We start from the raw sequence: 18,786 nt of genomic DNA, 5'->3' as shown, positions 1-18,786 counted from the left end.
TTTTTACTAGCACGATTTATCTGTTTTGGTTTGATTTTTTGTATGTGAACACCAAACTATCTATCATCCCTGTGTGTGTGTGTTTAGTAAACGACATCATTTCATATATACCGCTTGCGCTGGTATTCTACCTGTCCTCCACGGCTAATTGCTTTGCCATCATCGCTCTCAGCAGGGGACCGCATTTGTTCAGAGGCTACAAAACTATTTAATGAGCGAGACATTTTACTTCACGCACAGATTGTTCTTTAAGATTTCTCTAGAGATCACTTTTTTCCTTTGAAATTACATTTAAGGCAAATTCTATGCAATATTTAGCTGCATACTTAACAGGCCATTTGACTCAACCGGGCATTTTTCTTGGTGACAGTTTGACAACACCATATTTAATAATAATTACCAGACGTCATTGTCCCTCACCAGTAGCTGCGTGCTCATTTGTTCTCCTGAACAAGTGTCTGTGATGGAACGACTAAGCTGCATGGGCCGGACCAACTGTAATGATTTAAGAGGGGCAAATTCCCTCAGGTGGTAGCAGCCATTTGATCTATTGCCATCCAGAGTCTGTGGTGTCACAGCTGTACAAAGTGGAGCATGTAGCCTGCTTTTAGAGCAGACTAACCAACATGATGAATGCTAAATCTAATTTTGCGACTTTATTAAGTGACCTCAGTGTAACCATACAAAACATGCTGTTGCTGCTAACATGAAAATTCTACCAGATATGGTCCACGTCGTCCTTTTTTCTTTTTAAATGTAAACTGCTAATAAAATGACATGCATTTTAACAGTCATTTCCAAGATACAGCTTGAAAACTATGAAAGCTGCTAAGAGCAATGTGTATTTTAAGAGCAGGTCACCATTTCGCATGGCGGCTTAAAAAAACACAAAGAAACTGGCACAACAGAGGAGAGAACAGAATATGTCCAGCTAAACACGGCTAATTAGAGCTGTGACACGATAATTGGGGAGGATAAGAATAAACACACAGGTCATTAAATGTTTAGGGGTATGAGCTGCTTTTATTGAAGCAGACATGCTGAGAGCTGAACATGGTGGATTATATTAACTTCGTTCTCTATTAATCTGGCTGCAGACATGTGGGTCAAACTTAAAGTAGCTGCCCGGAAATGCAAATAATGTAAGAAGAATATTAATTAATGTCACACAACGTCATCGCTGGATGCTTTTTATGCTATTTAGTACATCACATGCAATATAAATGAAATAAAAGAGCATGTTATTAATATTGCTCTCCGTGTCAGAAGAGCCAATGAAAAATAATTAATATGAAATAAGCTCAAATTCCACCAGCACAAAGTGCCTAATTTTTAAGAAATACTGGGCTTAATAAATATTCCGCTGTGGCAGATTCCTACATAAAAAACTAAAATACAAACTGCTTTAAAAGCGGACTTTTTCTACTTTTCCATGAGCGCTGTTTGCAATGCATCGCCCATTTTTAGTCACATCTGTAAATCTTTGTACAGGGAAGGACGTTAATTCTCGACCCAATTCATTCTCTGAAAGAGTTAATAAACAGGTGAGACCCAAATGCGTCACAAACTGTGGGCTCTAACTTGTGAATGATGCAGTGAAGGGTCAGAGGGTCAGATTAGGGTTAATCTTTTCACACCGGAGTGTGTCTGCTCCTCTCCATCAGCCTATCACAGCAGTGGCGTTAGCATGCAAAGCCAACAAACCATGTGTGTAATTTCTGCAGAATGTTGCAGAGAGTAGTCAGGTGCTTAGCTGCAGTTCAACAAGATGAAAGACACATCTGCAAATCTCACTTTTGTAGAGAATTCTGATGCCACTGCTGAGATTGGTTGACACACAACATTTCTTTTCTATATTGAAATGCTGGAACAGAATCGTTCCTGATCATCCTGCCCATGCAGGATGTCATCTGTCTGATAATCCCCCCCCACATCCAACCTGCCAAATTTACCCCAGTTATAATCATAAGTTACAATACTGAACAAACAATCTATTTTGTTATTATAGCACTCAATTAATTGTATATTACAACTGGATACGCAATTCAATTCAATTTTATTTGGCACCTTAAATTCAAACACCCATAAAGCAGACTACAAATGTGTGCAACCAGTTGTCAGCAGTCGATTGTGGTCTTGATCCTGTGCTGTTACGTTACATAGCAATCCAGTTAAATTCATCTAAGCAAATTTGCATCTCCTGTAGTTAACAGCAAACCATCCTGGTATATTTCAGGATGATGTCAGGCTGTAAAACCAGTAAAGTATCTGTAGAACGCAAACAAGCTTCCATCAGCTAAAGCTGCTGTTTGTTAGACGTCTCTTCGATAAGTGATTGGGGTATGTGATTTCAGACAACCATTTCTAATGGTTGAGAAACACCCAGTCTTTAAGAAACTCCATCTAAAAATATTGCTTACTCGGGTACAGGGTGAAGTTGGGTAATGCAGCAGCGACCAGACACCAATGACCCGAAACATGTTGGTAAATCTAATATAGAAAGAAAATGTTTTTCGGGGAGTAGTCAATGAGTCTAACACAGTCAGAGGCCAGAAATCCAGAGAGCCAGTCACACGAAACATCCTACAGCAGAAGAAGAATTGTTCCTGAACTTTGTATAGGCCTGATCTGCTGCCATGGGAAACACTTTTTTGAGGTGTTTCCTTCTCAAAGGAGGTTTGACCAGTTATTAAATCTGAAGGTTCACTGACTTTTTCCCACAGCAGTGGGAATGTTTAAAGGAGGGGTGCTGAACTCAATTTCACTGAGGTCCACAGTGGGGAAGGGGGATCACTTTGAGGGTCAAACATATGTGATTTATTTTTATATTGTTTAATTTTCTGAAAAATAAAAAAATACCTTAATAATATTGTTGTATTGTATGTTCCACATAAAGGCTTCCAAAATAAATATAAACCAAGAAGCTGTCTAAGCATGGTATATCTTAGTCATGCAGAACATGAATGATCTTTGATTTTCCCATGCGTCATACACCCTAGTCTTCTGGCATGAAATCTGATGCACATAGAAAATGTAAAATACTGCTGTTTTATAAATGCTCTCTTTAAATGGACAACCTGACTTAGTCATTTACTTTGCTATGACTACACTTGTCTTAATACCTCCATCACTTTGAGGTTTGGAGAAATTTTTTGTAGCTCCATGCCTTTTATCGTTACACCACAGACTGTCTCCTGCCTGTAGCCTCATATTTCTGCTGTTGCATCATTCCAATACGACACCGCAAAATACACAAGATTGTCTCCTAGCATCTCTATTTCCTCAGTAAAAACACACAACTAAGTCTAACACTACTGCTGAAATTATCTGCCAACAAGTTTAAGCTAGCTTTAATTATTTTTGAGAAGGAGCGCTTCCTGGATTTCGACCCACTTCTGTTTGAGGTAGTGTTTGGAAGTGACACGTATAGGCTCAAAAAAACTCCCAAAAGGCCCTCCCTTTTCAAAATAAAACTAAAAATCCTTTATTTTCATGGAAAAGTTGTGTAAAAAAAATTCTTCCATGTCTTGCCGGATTTAGTTGTAATCACGAGGGCTAATCGGCTAGCTCAAACAAAATGGAAAGAAAGGTAAGTTATTAAATATCTAAAATCTCCACTGCACTACCCTATAAAAACTAAAAGCCTGATCCTACCCAATGCTTGAATACTTAGCAACAATAAAGTCCAATCAGCCCGTTAAATTCATGTTGGTATCTCATTATCTGAACGGACAACTCTCTTTGGCACGTCGCATTGTAATGTAAAAACGCTGACATTTTAAACTGAAATAGGCATCAGCTGCTTCACTAATTGATTTTCTTTCACAAAAAAAGTCTATTTACTTTCTTACATCAACACACTCAAACACACAAAAATATAGGCTAATTAATAAAGAATGGCAGTGAAGTCATTCAAGGTTGTACAACACTCACGCCTCATGTCTCTGAAGTAGATTGTCTGTCTGTTGGGGTTGAGCAGCTGGATAACGGAGTCGTCATTGTTCTTCACCCGACAGCTGATGATCGCCATCTCTCCCTCCACCACGGTCACGTTATCTGTCACCAGGTTCTGACTCACCACTGGACAAAACAAAGATACAGACACAGAAATGACGTTAGCATATGTATATATATAGCTATAGATATAGATCTTCAAATATCGAACAGATGATATGTAATTCTACTTTTTTTGACCAACTGTTTTAGTGTAATGCAATATTTAATGAGTCAATATTCAGCAGGTGGTGGACCAAGCCAGTTTAATATGTGTCCAATAAACAGAACTGAGAAAGCTGGGAAACCGCTCAGCAAGCCCACGGGCTGTGAAAAATTGGTCACAGCCGTCATTGGTCATCAGTAGCCAGTTAGACTTCTGCGCTTCCTTGTTTCACAAGCAATATCTCTGCCTGAAGAATGAAAAATGGATTCTTTGTAGCTACTTGGTTTGAAAAACTACAGTAATAATGTCCCAGACTTTGCTGTGGGGTAGCATCTATTGTTGTGGCTGATGGTGGACCTTGAGTGGCTTTGGTTTATTTCTAAATGATTACTACAAAACCAACACTTGGCAGCTTGTCAGTGGTGGGTGCTAGTTATGTTCATCCCCGCAATATTTTTATTTGGTGAGATACAAACACACACACACATGACTGGACGCTTCAGGCTAAATGGAACCATGGACAAACAATAACAGGAAGTCAAAATACAGAAGAAGTCAACAAATTAGGAAAACGGATAACTAACTTTTTCAATATGATAGTCATGTTTCTGTAAGAGAATAAAGCGCTGTCAGGTACAGGTGTGGAAGGGTCTGCAGGAGCACACGTTAATGTAATTTTATCAAACCTGTTTCCTAGAAATTACATTGTACTGCAACAGTAGCTGCATTTTTAAGGAAGCATAATTGTAATCAAATTAGTTTTTCATTAGCATAATGAGGAAATGTTTTTAATTAAGACATCTGGCAAATGGGAAAAAAATGTTGATAGTGAATAATCTCTGACAACATTTTTGCTTCCCCCCGAATGTCATTTCTTGCATTACAATATCCAGTTACAGTAAATATGCAATTGTTAAACTTAAAGCCCTTAAAAGACAGCAGTGCATCTGAAAACATAGATTCACAGATTTAATTGCAGCTGCTGTCTCCTACCTACGTTAAGGGATTTTATTTCTAACTCCACATACAGGCTTTGCTGTCACCACTGTACAGGGTTCATGCAACACCTCCAAGCAAGTATGATGCGGTTTATAAATATCAGTCGTGAATTTTTAAAAAATGCCTCTGATTAAAACTGGGAAGTGGCAAAAAGCAAGGTAATGATCAAACATTTTATCTATGCTGTATAGACAAAAATACTGGGCCACAGCTCTTAATCTTTGGATTCAGCTGTTTTCAGTCCAATCCCTACAAGTGTACAAAATCAAACACTGAATTTGAGTGTCGTAACAGGATCCCAGCACAGCTACGAGTCACCTCTTACATATTCCACGATCAACTGTAAGTGGTATTATTGCAAAGTGGAAGCATTTAGATAGCTCAGCAATTAAGAGGCCAACCATGTAAAGTTACAGAGTGGGGTTGCTGAGTGCTGAAGTATATAGTGTGTAAAAGTTGACAAAACTCTGCTGGTACTAAGCACAGCACAAAAACTGTGCACCACAGCTTCATGAGATGGGTTTCCATTGCTGAGAAGCTCTTGTAGATGTAATGTGGAGATGGCTTTGTTCATGTGGTGTATATCCTGCATATCTCCATTATGCATTGTGGCTTTGAGCCAGCTATAACTGGCAGTATAGCTAAAGGCAACTTAAAGAAGCACATAAGGGCTATAACCACAAACTTCAGACAGAGTACATATTCAATTTCAACTCCCATCCACAGCAGACGGAGACAGAGTTCCAGTTCATTACAGTCTATCAATAGTAAAGCAGAAATTTACAGCCTGAAACCACCAGCAACAATGCAAGGCTGGCTGAAAATCTCAGCAGCTTCTTTGCCTGGTTTGCAAAGGACAATACAGAAGCCAACTGGGCTTGACCAAGTACAAGGGCCTGATGGATTACGGGCCTGTGGTGACCAGTTTATAGGTATATTTAGCTTTAGTCTTATTAACTGTATTATTCTGTTGTTACACATGGCTATCAACCTGTTTACCCATTCAAACACCATGACTAAAGTCATCAGCTTGTGAGAATAGGAATGTGGCCAACAAGACAAATGAAAAATTGTCTTGTTGGACAGTGAGCAGCATGATGTGTATTAAAGGTAAGTGCAACCGCACCTTACTTAGCACAAAGACCAAACCTTCTGCTCAAAATTTGGTTGACTTTTCCAGCTTGGTTACCTTTGAAAGTTTAATGATGGCCTTTCATTGAGACTGAGCGAAAAAGCCTTCAGGACACTCGAAGGCATTACATCTACACCCCTTCCTTTATAACAAGACCACAAACACTGGATCTATACAGTAGGAAGCATATCATGAGCAGCAGCGAGTGTTGATGACTCCATCTCTGTGTTTATACAAGGGGCATTAAGGCAGAGTGTTGACTGTAGGTCACCTGCATTTTGGAAGTGCTCGAAGCCAAATGTAGTACTTGTGCAAAAGTAGAAAATGGAGTAGAAAAATGAAGTGAAGCCTGTGAGGTAGTTCAGTTAGTTCAACTCGAACTGCACTGTTTAATACACACCCACTCCTTTCACATCATATACCCAACACACCCTCTTATATGGTGGTTTATATTGAAACTGCAAAACTGACATACACTGAATTTTTGTCTCCTGTTTTTGACCCCTCTATGCCAACAGAATCCACCTGTAACCGGGTGGTTATTTACTCATTACTCTCAAATTGCTATATGTCATATATGTGTGGGGAGTGACAAGCTTGAAGCCTGCACCTCAAACGTTACCTGCACTCTGCTGGAACAGAGGTGTGAGGCCTTTTTTAATAAATATATATATATCAGACACACAGGAGATGTAAGACTGAAAAAACACGGCCCAAACTTTTTCTGTGCTGACACGGTTAAGGACAGAACAATAAATACTTCATGCATCTTTCTGCAGAGTAGCTGTGGGTAGCCTCTTTGTAAAGTTGCTACTGTACACTGGTGAACTCAGATGAACTCAGTGCAGACACGCCATGATTGAAGGCCTTTGGGGAAAGTGCAATAACTGATCAATGTTTACTTATAGATTCACAGTGCAGATGGTGTGCATGCGTGGAACATTTGCTGCTATACGGCACTGCATACATCTCCTTAGACATTACTCCGTTATCTATACCGTTCCACAGAATATCTGAATTCGTGTTGGCATGGTGCACATCACCTGAGTGTCAGCAAGGATACAAGATGCATGGTTTTCTTCCACTGGGACACACTAGAGCAGATAAAACAATAAACTGTCAAGCCTGACGCCCAACATATGTCAGACCGGACTATTTTCAGCCTGATATTGTGCAATCTGAGACCATCATCACCAGTCTCTGCTGGCCAATGCTGCTTTTGATTAGTTTTAATTTAATTTAATGAAGGATCACACTGCAGCAGCATCGCACCTAATAAATATGACAGCTATTATAAACAGTTTAATAAGAGGCTACAACTTCCTAATGGGGTTGGGAGTTTCTAGTAAATTATTTTTATAATTATTGAATTTATGCTTAATTCAAAATGAGAGCTGCTGATAATGTGCTAAGTTGCTGCTGTATATGAATACATCACATCGGTATGCGGGGCTAAACAAATGTAAAATGCACGAATAAATGAACGTCGCTATTGTTGCTCCTCCATTACGAGCCATACAAAGGAGGCTGCTGTTTTGCCATTACCCTGATTGCAGTTCGAGAAACTATGGATAAAGTGTTTGAAACCCCCCCACCACCACCATCACCACCACCAGCCCATACTTCCCTCCTACATGGTGATGAAAATAGAATCGCGAATATATCTTCTCAGTTAGGCTAAAAGGGCCGACTCAGGGGTGGAGAGGGGGGGGTGAACAGTGAAGGAAACTAAAAGAACACAGGAAACATCAACTGCTAATTTGCATGCCTCAGTTGTCAAGCACCTCTAAATATCCCTGCCATTTAGAAGACAAGGAGGATGAGGTGGGAAGAGAGAAATTGCATCCTCTGATGCTGACAGATAAGGATAGACAGCTTAACAAACGAGATTCAAATCAGCATCCCTCGGTGGCCTGAACGCAGCCCTAAATAAATGAACCGCACTGTCTTTAATATTCAAGACCGAACCTCATTTTTCAAAGATGTTGCAGAGGTGGGTGGTAGGGTGGGCATCTGGTTATGATAATACTACTACTACTTGCGTACTACAAAATGCATTTCAAGACATCCGCTGAAGGTTACAAGGCAGCAGCAGGGTGCTGCAAGGTGCCTGCTAACTTGCGTTGTAAGTCACTGGAAGTAGCAGGAAGGACTTCAAACGGTGGCTGTCTTGTCAGCTGCTTAATTGTTCCTGTTGTGCAAAATAAACAAGTCTGACATGCTGGAAAACGGTGCAGGGAGGTGGAGGAGCTTTACACTAATTAATGGCCAACAACAACCATGTGCCACAGCCACCTACGACACCGCCAGAGGAGCTTTAGAAAAGTAGTCCTGACATTGGAGTGGACAACGGCTGTAAAAATCTAGAACGTGACGTTTTTTTTCTTTTTTGCTCAAATGTTTAGAGAGGGAAGTGTGTCAGAAGGTCACCGTGAAGAACCAAGGAGAAATAACAACAACTTTCAAATCTATAAGTTATTCTCAGGTGCTTAAAGTTTTCTGCTTCCCTGCTCTTCTGAGTCCTAACTTGAAGTGATTTGTCCTGTGAAAAGTATTTACTTCTGTGTGAAACGAAAAAAAAAATGTCCGTCTGTTTTGATCATTCTATCATAACCGTGTCACCCGTTTGAGCCTAAAACAGCTGTTTGGATGTCACCGTGACATATGCATCAGAGTATCTTCAGGTGATCCTGGAATAAATATGCAGATTGGCCGTGTGCTTCTTCAGTACCTGTGAAGGATTTATATAATGTGCCCCTAAGCCCTTTTTGATGTGTGATAACTCATCAAGAAGTGTGACAAGTGTTGCAGCATCACGATTACCAAGTGAGGGGTAGGAGTAAAGGACTAATGATACCCTGCCTTCAAACAAAAGTCTCACACTGAAGCTTTTAGCGAGGTGCATTTAGCTACCACTGACAGTCCTGCAGCACAGTATGACAACAGTAGGAGATCAACTCTCATAACTGAAACAGACATTATGATAATGGCACATCAGACATGGTGGGAGTGATATGTAATTGCTAGCCTGAGCTACACTTAATGCATTTCCTCCAAATGTTTAAATCTATCACTTAATTTGCCTTTTCCATTAAAAAAGGAGCCCGTGCGTTTAGACACAAATACAAAAGCACTATTGCCATCCAATTGACCGCCGGACAGATGAAGAGACCAACAGTGTAACGGCAGAACCCGAGCAAACAGCAGAGAGAAGTCAAACACAGGTTAGCAGTAAGCAGTTGAGAGGCGCCATGGGAAAGTTGGAAGGCTCATTTCTTGGTCAGTCTCACAGCTGTGTTAGTATTCAGCAAAGCTTACGAGTGCACATCTTTCCTATTTCCAATGCAATATATGACATATACTCGGAATAGTAGAATAATCTGCATGAATCTAGACCAGGGAACTGCCACTGTATGGGCATAAATCACTGCTTTATTGACCTGATATTCTCAGGCTTCACAGTCTGCAGCAGCTGCTGGAAAGTATAATATGATTATAGGAAAGCATATAATAATGACTGGAGAGCTCACTGACAATGATGAAATACTGTATGGGAGATTTTTGTTGACTGCTATCCTTTACATCCAAAAGATAATGACTTTTAATAATTACAAAATAACAAAAAATCAACTTAACTTTTTGGAATGAAAAATATAAATGAGCTTTATTCTGCTTCATTTAACAATGTACCTTTCTCTTGGGGACTGATGGAAATTACTTAAATATCCCTTTGGTGCATTCCTAAATGATTAAATATTTCAAGAGGCTGCTTAAGAGTAATATTTTAAATGAAAACTTTAAATATCTGAGAAAAGCAACTTTAATTTCAGCTTCAGCATTACTGAGGAGGGCAATTTCACTGCTGGCTCATCACATACTGGCGATAAATGCACTCTGTACCCATTTTGTGTAATTTTAAATGTAAAGAGCATTCCTAAAGACTTCAAGAGACACCACTCAGTGTCTGAGATAGAGTCTGCCAGTGTCTGAAGTCAGAGGCAAATGTGTTTTAGCTGGTGTCATCACTGTTGCTGCAGTAAAATGGCGAGAAGCTGTGGTTATGTGTTTAATGTTGTGAAAAGAGGCATTTTGAATCCAAAACATTATCTTTTTTTCTGCCACTGTAAAGCGTAAAAGTCAAAAAGCAAGACTGTGATTAATGCTCACAATGTCTGCTACAAATGCTGGTGTCACGACAGGGAAAACACAGATCAGAAACCACAGAAGACCAAAAATGACTGTGACAATATGCAATGAATTTGACTCGTTGGCAGTGACCAATCATTGTGATGAAAGGCAGTAAGACAGAGTCAATCTGCTATCAGTCAGTTTGTGGTTGAATGGGGTCAAGCTGGTAATTACAGAAATTATACAGTGAAAGTATTATTATCATTTCATAACCAGAAAACAAACAGTTGCAACCAGTTTTTTGAGTCTCATACTGAAAGAGATGCATCATGGGCAAATTGTGCTCAGTAGCACAGACTCTGATTGATTGCAATGTGATTGCAATCTGTCTGAGAGTGACTGCAGTCAGTCTGAGTTGAACTGTAATTGTGCAGAGAAAGGTAGCCTGTGCAATCACCTTGCAATCAAAAGTGGTCGCCCACAGGCTGTGAGAGACAAGTTAGTTACGGCAACTGCATGCAATCATTTGCAGCATGTAAAACAAAAAAAAAAGATCCAGTGCAATCACTGGGAGACCATTGATTTTTCCTGGTCGTAAGGAGGTTGGCGTCCTATTTTTAACCAAGTGTGACTGAGCCATAATACAGATTTTGTACAAAGGGAGTATTTTGTAGATTTATGCAACCTGTAAGCTATACCAGAGCACAACCTGCACTGGTGAAAGGGTCTCCAGTGTGTCAAAATATGATCAATCCTGGTCCTGACCAAGAATTACTAAATGTGACAAGTTGGGAGGGCAAATATGTGGTACTGGGACACTGGATAATGTATTAGACCACTGTGTGCTGAACTGGGCATTAACACAAATATTTGTACTGACCCACTACCCGCCCCCTGGCTCTATCGGCTAACTAATGTTGAAAATGTGGGAGATACATAATTATTTGGAGTACATTTGGAGTATAGTGTTGTTTCTAGAAAAGATTGTGGTAGAAGTGATGTCTGTGCAGTGGAAGGAATATATAGGGTAATGCATTTGGATGTGTATTGATGAATGTCTGTGCTATTTTATTTCTCAGTTTCATTAGAGAAGTCAAACCTGTAGCTTTTGGATACTACTGCATGTGTAGTCTGAGCAATAACTATACTTTCAGCCAAAGCTTGAAACACCACAAGTATGCAGAGCTGCTATATGAAATCTGAACAATAAATCAGTGTCACGTCATCTGTCCTCTGTACCATCTAAGAGTGTTTCCTCAACGTGTCAATGTATTATAAATGGATGGAGAAAATGTGGAAGAGGAGGAATGAGAAAAAAAGAACACCATGAGATAACCTCAAAATTACTGGGAGGACATGCAGGAAATTTTCCCTGTGCCTTTTCAGAGGTTATCAAAGTACAGCTTGGACACAGAGACTTCATCCTTTAATCAGCACTCTAGGAAAAAACTTCAAATTCAATATGGGCCACACTTATGTTTTTCCATTGCTTGTCCTTTTTTTAAAGGAGGGCAAGTAAGAAAAGATGGAGAAAAAATATTTTGACTGCAGGGCAAATCACCTGATCATGACTACATGAACTAAAAAACTCCTTGATGTATTCTGATGTATTCCCAGGTTACTTGTTACCTGAATAATCTTCAAACATTACAGATTCCACCACAGTAGTTGTGTTTTAACTGCATATTAATAGCTCCACAGGGTTAACTAGTATAAGCAGGTAAATCTTAGCAACAACAGCAGAGCATACAGAAATTAAATCACACCAGTGACTATCCAGAAGGTCTAGAGAGGTCTATAAATACTTTTTATGCTATGACAAATGCAAACAGATATATTTAAAATAGTTGGAATGTGTCTTTTAAGCTCTAGCATGAACTAAGTAACATACACATCTAACATTTGCTGCTTTGTCAATAGCCAGCAACATATTTGGCCCATGGCACTGAGAGGGGACAAGATTTAAGCCCGTGGCTATCCATGTCAAAAAGTCAGAGCAGCCAATCCTAGATTAAAGTTGTCAGACAATGACACTCCACACTTCACTGTGCAAAGCTAGCCTCAGGCCCAAATTCACTAATACTGCCACGGAAGAGGGAAAAAAATGTCATGTTCCATTTGCCGAGGCTAACAGCTGCATATTTCCATGTGATTCGGAAAGAATTGTATGCATATTAAGTTAGGTCACAGCGATGGCCACCATGACAGTGATGAAGATTACCAACGGAAAATTAAACCCACTGTAATGCAGATATCAAAATGCATTGGAAAATGATCTTGGATATGTTCTTTGATTCACTCTCTGAGAGTCGGTTTGTAGATTTTGTTCTGTACATAATGACACTTGTATACGGGATTGAAAGATAAAAAGGTTGCTGAAAAGATCAAATATTAATCCAAGAATCAGTCTGTCAATGTATCTTTTTTTCCACATATCAGCTCTCCCTGTGGTGATATTAGTAGTAATAGTACTGCTGTTGCATTTTTTATCAGCCCCGGTATTAAATATGCATTTATTAATGCCTTGTTTTAGTCAGGAACATGACGCAACGTACAGTAATCTTATACAACACAGTACATTTTATATATATAGTTATATATATTTAACATTTGTGTGCCGTGACGCTCTCAGCGCAGCTTGCGATCACCGCAACCAATCGAGAGATATTAATTTCCCTTTGACATTCAGAAGGGCTGTGTGTACCTGAGTACATGCTTAGTGAACAGCATACAATCATTTTCTTCTATTTTCTTGGTGGGGTTCCTGCTGATAAAATGACAAATCTTTGTGCACTGGCCCATACAATATGCGTGTGGGAGAGTGTGCTTTTGTGCGAGGCGCAGAAAGAGTGACCGTGTTCGTGTTTTGCACTTGCTCGATGCGGGCGGTCCTGTCTGATTACATGTTTCCACTGATGTGCATGAGCACGATTGATTATGAGGCTCTGTGTTGAATGCACAGAGATGATTTCTGAACATGTGTATAAGTACAGCAATATCAGCTCTGAGGTCATTCTTTACGACCATAATCAGTACAGATCACAGACGCTAATGGTGCTCAAGGAAGTACTGCAGAGCAGTCTCGGGTTAGGTTTGGTCTTTGTACGTACTGTGAGGACTGCCATGTTTAAACGATAAATGGAATGTACTTTCTAATAGCTTTTTTTTCTCCTGTCACAAGTAAAAATGCAAAAAAGAAAATGCTCAGCAGGACAAGAAATAGAGGCACATCCATGTTCAAACAAATATAACAGCTCATTGTTCACCTTGGTGATGGTGGTGCACGCAGATATGCAGACATTTTCATTTTTTCTGCTTGAAGTGCTACTTTTTGCCTCATTTTACTGAAACACATATTATTTATTATCACTGATGACAGAAATACATTAATCAATGTTGGAAAAAGAAGCACAGAAATTGGATTAAGACAAGAAGACTTTCAGACATTCTTTCTCCTCTACTCTCAGACCAGCAGCCAGACAAACATAGCTGCAGACGGCGTGATCGTACCAGAAGAGACGAAAAAGAGCCAACCAAGTTAGCTTAAACTAAAGGTTTTTCCTCTACTTAGCCATCTTCTGGGTATTGACCTGTTGTATTAAAAACTACTGAATAGGCATTTAAAATGGATGAATGGATTATAGGAAAATAAAAGTAAGAATTGGAGATTATGTATCGGAATTTCAGGAGCGGGACCACGCCTCTACACACGCTCCTTCCGGCTGTCATCTATATAAGTTCCCCCAGTTCTGCAAGCTGATCATTCTTGTTTACGTGCACCACCCTCCCCTGCCTTTTCAATTCTTTATCTTCTTCAGTTATATTTAGTACATGGGGATCTGCCAGGCCCAGTAGCCGCCGCCAATCCCCTTCGAGGCCTTCCCCAAACTGCAGCTCAATTCATGTCCAAGCCATTCACCTTTACCTGCTAAAACGCTCCCAAACATAAAATCAGGACGAGGGCCCAGCTAGTGAAATAGGAAATCAGAGACTGTTCATGCATTTTTAGATAGATTAAGAATCTACACAGTCATAACACAAGACAGCAGTGGGAGGTTTCTGTGTTTTAGTGATGCTTGGTCCATAATTTGTGTTTGTTACTGCAGTTTAAATCCCTCCAGCTGCAAATGCTAGAACATGAAAAGTGCATGACCCAAGACCAAAAGGCTCTGGAGTGGGTTATTAAGACCAGCTCGAGTACCATCGTGAAAATGATGAGGTGGTGAGTCCAAAGAACAGCCCCCCACGACTGCCTGTTATTAAGTTACTGGACGAAATTAGGCAAATTCAGTCATTTATTTATGTTTTTTGCATCTTTTACAAGTGGCCCTAAGGGACTACTTATGCAGTGTGTTTACACATTCGTCATGTCGCACGGTTACTTAAATGATCTTCAAACTCAAGTTTGAAAAAAGCACCAGAACAGCCCAACTTACATAAAGGAGAAGACAAAGAAACAAAGTAAATGGTTTTTGACACAGTATGAAATTAGTAACATTTAACGTAGAAAACATCAATTTTAGCCATTTGCACAAACTCTCTAAAGACTATAACGCATTATAAATCCACTTTAATATAGGAGTGGCTATAAATGATGAGCAGCAATCGCTCCAGAGTGCTTTTAGTGATGGAAATGCAGAAATTCAACAGTATGCGCTCTAAATGCCCCAAATACATGATTAACAAGTCACCTTTGTAATGTGAAGAAACCAAGAAGCAACCAAGTTCTGCAAGTTTAAATCATATTATATGTCCATACTGATGTGATTTTGCTCATATAAACCAGTTCATTTGGAAGAAATAAAATAGACTGTAAGCAAAAGGTAGCCAACAATTCCCCATAGCTCAGAAAAATTAAAGCGTTCATGTGCGTATAACTGCAGTATGGTAAATGGACTGGTACTTAAGTAGCATTTTTCTACTCCGAGCACTCAAAGTGCTTCTATGCTTTAAAGCACTTTGTAACTATCACACATACTCCAAATACTATTGCACTGAGAGCGTTTTGGGGTTAGGTATCTTTGCCCAAGGACACTCTGACATCCAGGCTAGAGGAGCTGGGGATCGAATCATCAGCATTCCAATTAGTGGTCGACCCGCTCTATCTCCTCAGCGACAGCAGTGGATACTTATGGGTAATAATTTTTCTGTTGATCTGTTTTCTTTTATAACCTACTTTGTCCACACTGGAGGTTTGTTCTTCTGACCTCCTGCTTTTCAGACATCTTTGTAAAGACAATGTTCCCGGTGTTCCCAGACCGTGTAATTACTTTGTGGCACGATAGTTACAAGAGCCAAAAAAAAAAAAAACCTACGACTTTGCTTTTCATATTTGAAGTGAGTTGAGTTTGGAGCTTGTCATTCCAACCAGCACTTACTGTGTGAATGCTGTGTTAGTACAGCCGACTGACGGCTAGAGGCAGCCGAGAAAAGGTCAAGATCCTTGTACAGCCTGACCACTTCAAACAGTGGAATCCCTCTTGGCAAGGATTTGAAGGAGGCAGTTCACTTAATCTGTCTGTAAACCACGGCTGTTCAGAGGGAATTTCAAATATATGACATACAGAATTTATGGGAGACGATCCCATTGGTCAGTTTAGAGATGAGACTTAACTATCAGAACACTGTTGCGAATTGTTAACAGCCTGCAGCAGACACAGAGATTGTATGTGATGGTCACTGCCCCAAAATAAGCTATAACAAGGCAGTGTGTAATTTTTAAAAGAAAGACATGTTGGATAAAAATAAAATAGACTGATTTTGAGTGTATAGAAAACACACTTCTGCCTATAAAAGCAGGTGTACATGATGTTTACAACTGAAGAAATCAGCACAAAATATATATGTTTATGTGTGTGCTTTCCATTTAAAAGAATTGTATTTATTATATATCATATTTGTGAGGTGTTCACAAATTTGTATTGTTCTATTAGCGAGGCTTTTTTGCTATCTTATTATTTGTTTATGGGTTATACTGAGCAGTGAACGGTTTTATAGAGCCCTAGTGGGTGGCACATTACGATGCATCACCAGCATGAATGTCATTAACTGAAAATAAACAGCTGCAGTTTCTCAAATTCACAATCCTGAGTGGAGTAAATTAATCCTAACAGCAATGGGACCATTACAGAGGTGAATGAATATTTTCATACTGCCACGGTCCTGAATTAGTGCAAGATTTAAGGTGGGCGTAGTGTATTGTGCAAGTTACTGCAAGAGTCACTCGTTTCCAGAATGTGCATTACAAGTTTTATGTGAAGATCAGATCATTCTGAACAGATCTTTCATTTTACACGACTGTTTAAAACACCGTGCGAAATCATTTGCAAACATAATTAAGCTGCTTCTGGCTTTTTGAATCATATATCTTTGACATTACTACAAGCACCTTTTAAGGAAGAAGAAATACATCATGTGCCATCTAGATACCTGACTTATATGTAGGCTTAGGCTTTCGAGTTTCAGGATCTTGGTTCATATTTTCCTCCTGTTCATGAATCACATCATTTTGCCAGCATCCAAATTTCTTTCATTAAAGGCTCATTTTTCCAGTTCAGCAGGTCATAATAATTTAGGCCTCACTTACACAGGCCAAGAGACTGATTGGCAACCACTGGTCACAAGAGAAAAATGAGTATTCCCTTTCCAGTTGGTTAGTGGTTGCTAAAAGCTGCAGGCTGTTGCTAGGTGAAAATGATTGCAAAGATAAAACTGCACCGAAAATCTCCTTGCGATCGTCTTGGTTGCATAGTTTGTATGAAAGACACTGACGTCCCTGCAAACGCTTGCCAATTATTCTCCGTTGTGAAACGGTGAAGAGTGAAACAAAGTGAAATTGTTTCTGAAATGGTTTCAAGTAAAGCATAAATTTTCTCTGGAGGCAAACGATCTCCATTACCGTCACATTTTTACCCAGTGGTGGTTAGTTAGAAAGGGTTTGCGGTCAAGTCAGCATCTTTAATGCCAGCTACGGGCAACAGTGGCAAACTAGTAGTCTAATCAGAGAAACCACAAGGAGATTTTTGGTGTTGTACCTTCTATGCAACTGATTTTACCTGGAGAAAGAAAGCAACTGCCAGCAAACACTTGCCAACTGGTCAGGGAATACACATTTTCTCTAGTGACTAGGTCTGTGTGCCAGAGACCTTAGTTCTGGGCGCTCATCCCTGCTGATAATGTAGCTTTCTAACAAGGATGTAGCTTTATGCAATGCAAAGTCGATGGAAAAGCACAAATTACTTTCCCCTGAAGTGTGGGCAAGGTGTTAACGCCTGCTCCAAATGTGCAGACTCACTGTTGCAGCTTCCCTTACCACTTTCAGAAAGAGAGGACTGAGTGACCGAGAGGATGAGCTAATGCGGCACAGCTGACACACTTGACCACATTCTGTCCCTTCCAAGCAATAATTTTACAAATAAAATAGTCGATCTGGTCAGATGATGTCATGGTTTATTAAATCAGCATTTTAGCAGTTTACAGTAGCAGGCTGAAAGTGTCTAGGATAACAACTAGTCGTAATCATCCACGTTTATGTCACATTCTCTTAGCCATTCGATTGTTTGACAACAGAAACAGAAACTCTTGCAATGAGAACAGCCCTACTGGGAATTCAGCTGTAATAAAATACAGTATGTGAGCACAGCACAGAAAATTCAGTTTACTTTAATACAATTCAAGACAGTTCGATTCAGTTTCATTTATATAGCTCAAATTCACAACAACAGCCACCTCAGGGCATTTTACATTCTAAGTACCTTACAATATTATAAAGAGAAAACTATAATTTTCTTTGAGGTAAAAGGCTGACAAGAAAGCCACCTGGGTTTAGGCTGCACTGTAGCACAAAAGGCGACATGAAACCACAGTAATCCACACCAGTCTTTGATTACTGGTTCCAGATTAGTCTTAAAGTTTTCACACTTTCTGACTGATAACACTTTATGATTACAATGACTTAGGTCTTGCCTGCAACCATACAAGCAAAAAACACACTGGTAGGTCTGTCGTGGTCTGCGTCTTGCCTCATTGTTTTTGTGTTTGAAGTGTTGAGTTTTGTAAAGTATCCACATTTTTGAGTTCTCTGTGTTTGTTGGGTTTCCTGTTTTACTTTGATAGTCTCTTATTTCTTGTGTATTATGTTCACTTTGCTTCCCTTACCTCATTATGTCTAATTTGTTCCTGCTGTGTTTCCCAGCTGTCTCCACTCACCTAATCTTCCTCTTGTGTATATATTGTCTCAGTCTCCCCTTGTCCCTGGTCAGAGTCTCTGCTCGTCTTCCCTTCATGCGTTCATGGTTTTTTAGTATTTCACAGTTTAGGTTCTCTGTTCATCTGCATTCGGGTCGTCTCACTGCTCCACACAATCTGC

The 18,786-nt window shown here is 39.7% G+C and overlaps 1 protein-coding gene across 4 annotated transcripts in view; it reads right to left on the bottom strand.

Moving 5' to 3' along the window:
• cadm1a (cell adhesion molecule 1a) overlaps positions 1-18,786 on the bottom strand; it is a 450,442-nt gene that overhangs the window by 112,577 nt on the left and 319,079 nt on the right. For all 4 annotated transcript variants that reach the window (XM_031747600.2, XM_039618269.1, XM_039618268.1 and 1 more), the window contains one exon: positions 3,934-4,080. In XM_031747600.2, coding sequence (XP_031603460.1) covers positions 3,934-4,080 — 147 coding nt within the window. The remainder of the gene's footprint in view (positions 1-3,933; positions 4,081-18,786) is intronic.

Source organism: Oreochromis aureus, linkage group 10, assembly GCF_013358895.1.
Source record: "Oreochromis aureus strain Israel breed Guangdong linkage group 10, ZZ_aureus, whole genome shotgun sequence".
NCBI classification, from domain to species: domain Eukaryota; kingdom Metazoa; phylum Chordata; class Actinopteri; order Cichliformes; family Cichlidae; genus Oreochromis; species Oreochromis aureus.
This window is presented reverse-complemented; position numbering and strand designations above follow the sequence as displayed.